This window comes from Procambarus clarkii, chromosome 26, assembly GCF_040958095.1.
Source record: "Procambarus clarkii isolate CNS0578487 chromosome 26, FALCON_Pclarkii_2.0, whole genome shotgun sequence".
Taxonomy (NCBI): Eukaryota; Metazoa; Arthropoda; class Malacostraca; order Decapoda; family Cambaridae; genus Procambarus; species Procambarus clarkii.
Window position 1 is genome coordinate 17941468 of NC_091175.1, and position 3439 is coordinate 17944906.

Here is a 3439-nt window from a genome sequence, read left to right on the forward strand (position 1 = left end):
CAATGGACAAGGACAGCCTGCTAATGTTCTCCGCGTCAACGGACAAGAACAGCTTGCTAGTAACCTCAGAGTCAACGGACAAGGACAGTCTGCCACTAAGATACAAGTCAACGGACAAGGACAATCTGCCGCTAAGACACAAGTCAACGGACAAAGACAGTCAGCCACTAAGACACAAGTCAACGGACAAAGACAGCTTGCTAGTAACCTCAGAGTCAACGGACAAGGACAGTCTGCCACTAAGACACAAGTCAATGGACAAGGACAGTCTGCCACTAAGATACAAGTCAACGGACAAGGACAGTCAGCCACTAAGACACAAGTCAACGGACAAAGACAGCTTGCTAGTAACCTCAGAGTCAACGGACAAGGACAGTCTGCCACTAAGACACAAGTCAATGGACAAAGACAGCTTGTTAACAACCTTGGAGTCAACTTACAAGAACAATCTAAGATACAAGTCAACGGACAAGAACAATCTAAGATACAAGTCAACGGACAAGAACAATCTAAGATACAAGTCAACGGACAAGAACAATCTAAGATACAAGTCAACGGACAAGAACAATCTGCCACTAAGATACAAGTCAACGGACAAGGACAGCCTGCCACTAATACACACGTCAAAAGACAAGGAAACTTCGCTTCTAACTTCCATATCAATGGACAACAACAGCTTGCTAATAACCTACTTTTCAACAGACAGGGGAAGTTAGCTCCTAACTTCCACTTCAATAGCCAGGGACAACCCACAACTAGCCAACAACTAATCAACAGACAAGAACGTCCCAGTACTAGCTTTAATGCCAACAGGTTAATCCAACCAGCCACAAACTTAGAGTTAATCAACAGACAAAGACAGCTCAACTTAGATTTAATCAACAGATCACAAAGACAAATCGTTAGCAGCCTCCAACAAGGACACCTCCAACAAGGACACCCCATCACTAACTTTCATCTTCTTAGCGGGCAAAGACAGCTTGGAACTAACTTCCCAAAAGGCAATACCCAGAGACAGCTCACTACTAACTTGCTATTGGCCAATAGACAAGGACAGCCATATGCTAGCGGCGGCCAAGAACCAATACTAGATGATTCCTTCTTTATAACTGGCGAGGCTCTCGATACAAAGGAAGATGATCTTGCAATTGCAACTGGGACACCAACTCATGCTGCCGTCAGTGCAGAATTAGAAGGCTCTGTTCATCAAGACTTGTCCGCTGAGAGTAAAGAAGTTCCTCTTGATGGAGTAGGTGTACCTCTTCCAGTTGTGCCTCTTCCGGTTGTTCCTCTTCCAGATGTCTACCCTGATGGATCGGGTGCTTCTTCTGGAGTCAAAGATGTGTCCCACGAAGAAGTAACTGGGCCCCTTCCAGATGAGTCTTTTGGAGGGTCTACTGTGGCTTTAGGAACCTCTGAAAGTTTAGATACGTCTTTGAACTCTGTAGGATCGATTGCAGGAACTTCGAGTCTCGCGTTAGATGGTGTTGGATCTGGCACTGGTGTTGCGCTTCCTATCAGCTCCGATAAGACTGTTGCATCAGACATCGATCTCACTTCGAGTCTCATAACAGAGCCAGGTGAAGCATTAATTGCCCCATCCTTAGGAGCTGGCACTGCCTCGGCAACACTATCAACAACTAACTATCTCCCTCAGGCTCTTGGATCACTTCTTAGTGGCAGTACAAACCAAATAACCGACCCTAATCAAACCTTAGAAAGTTTTCTTTTGGGTCTCAACGGAAAGAACGGTGTGGTGGTTCTTCCCGCTTCTAGTCTAGAAAAAGTAGTAAGTAGTGGCATCGCAAGCTCTCCGCCATCCTCCATCACCAACAGCGTCGTTGGCGAAGCAGCGACCATCGCCGCCGAAGTCAAACAAGACGTCGTTGGCGGAGTATCGCCCATCGCCGCCGAAGTCAAAAATGGCGTCACTGAAAACAGCTCCGAAGATTTGGATGGCTTCGCCCTCGACCTGGACTCCCCAGGCGCCACCACCATCAACGTTGTGACTGCCACCTCGAGCTCTATACCAGCGGTCCCTGCAGCCACATTCGACATCAACAGCGTAACTCCCACTACCACTACGCTAGCTCCTTTATTCCGAGGCCCGGTGACGGACATTCTCTTCACCAAGGGCCGCCTCGTGGGGACCATCATCGGGGGACTCATTGACCTCGGCTCCACAGTAATCCGCAGCTTATCACAGATTAAACCATTCGCTTGAAGACAGCCGTAGACTTTAATAAGGCAAATTGCATTAATAAATTGTTATATAGCCAATGTTTATCTAGTCTAGCCAAATAAATCCGATAAGCAGATAATGCACATGAAGGACATGACTGTATAGCCACTGCTATATATAGCAGAGGATATATATATACAGCAGCTCTTTTTTTAGCAAATGGAATCACAAACACATGAGCTAAAAGCATCCAAAAAGTATCTTTAATGTACCAATAAAGGACATTTGTTGGATAATATTTAGCGTACTATCAGTCTCTTAGGCTTGAAGAACAGCACAGCTCTTGTTGGGGGTATGTTGATCTCACTCTGTAATCCTGTCCTTAGTATATTGTCCAAAAGAAATGATTTTGTAATAACAATAATGCTAATGTAGCTATATTTGTTGAACTCTGACAAGTAAAGGTTTTTCCGGGATCACAGCCACGAGGAAGCTGTTTTAATGTGTGTGAGAAGCCAGGCGTGAGAAAGCAGCTTACTGTGAGGGATGAGGAAATGAGGAATGTGAATAGAGTCATTAGGAAACTGTCTATGACTGATGTGTGAGTAGGGGAAGGGGGAGGAGGTGGCCGAGTCATGAGGAAGCTCACCCAATTCTTTGCTGTGATTGGCGGAGAACCAATCCCGTGACTGGGGAACCTCTTTGCTGTGATTGGCGGGGAACCAATCCCGTGTGACTGGGGAACCTCTTTGCTGTGATTGGCGGGGAACCAATCCCGTGTGACTGGGGAACCTCTTTGCTGTGATTGGTTGAGATATTTCCTAGGCTCGCTGCTCACTGACAGCTATTGAACACGACGAGAAGCCATTGTTATTCCTAATGTTAATGTTATAATTTGTTCAGTGTTTTATATGTAGTTTAGAATGTGTGTACTGTATGTATATAGCTTTAGAGCACAAGTTATATAAAGTTTGTTAAGTTGTTGGGTTGTTATATCAAACTACGATATCAATAAATGATGAACGTGCTTGGCTTTTCAGTAATCCCAAATGACTCTTACCATATTTCGGTCCTTTCACTTGGGCTGGACGGTAGGTCTCGCTTCATGCAGGTCGGCGTTCAATCCCCGACCGTCCACCAAGTTGTTGGGCACCATTCCTTCCCCCCGTCCCATCCCAAATCCTTATCCTGACCCCTTCCCAGTGCTATATAGCCGTAATGGCTTGGTGCTTTCTATTGATAATTCTCTCTCTCGCT

The 3439-nt window shown here is 45.7% G+C and overlaps 1 protein-coding gene across 1 annotated transcript in view; it reads left to right on the forward strand.

Annotated features, from left to right (window-relative positions):
• LOC123756833 (uncharacterized) overlaps positions 1-3188 on the forward strand; it is a 37503-nt gene extending 34315 nt beyond the window's left edge. The window contains exon 4 of the mRNA XM_045740203.2: positions 1-3188. This exon is cut by the window's left edge and continues 838 nt beyond it. Coding sequence (XP_045596159.2) covers positions 1-2224 — 2224 coding nt within the window. The 3' untranslated portion in view covers positions 2225-3188.
• Positions 3189-3439: the final 251 nt, after the last annotated feature.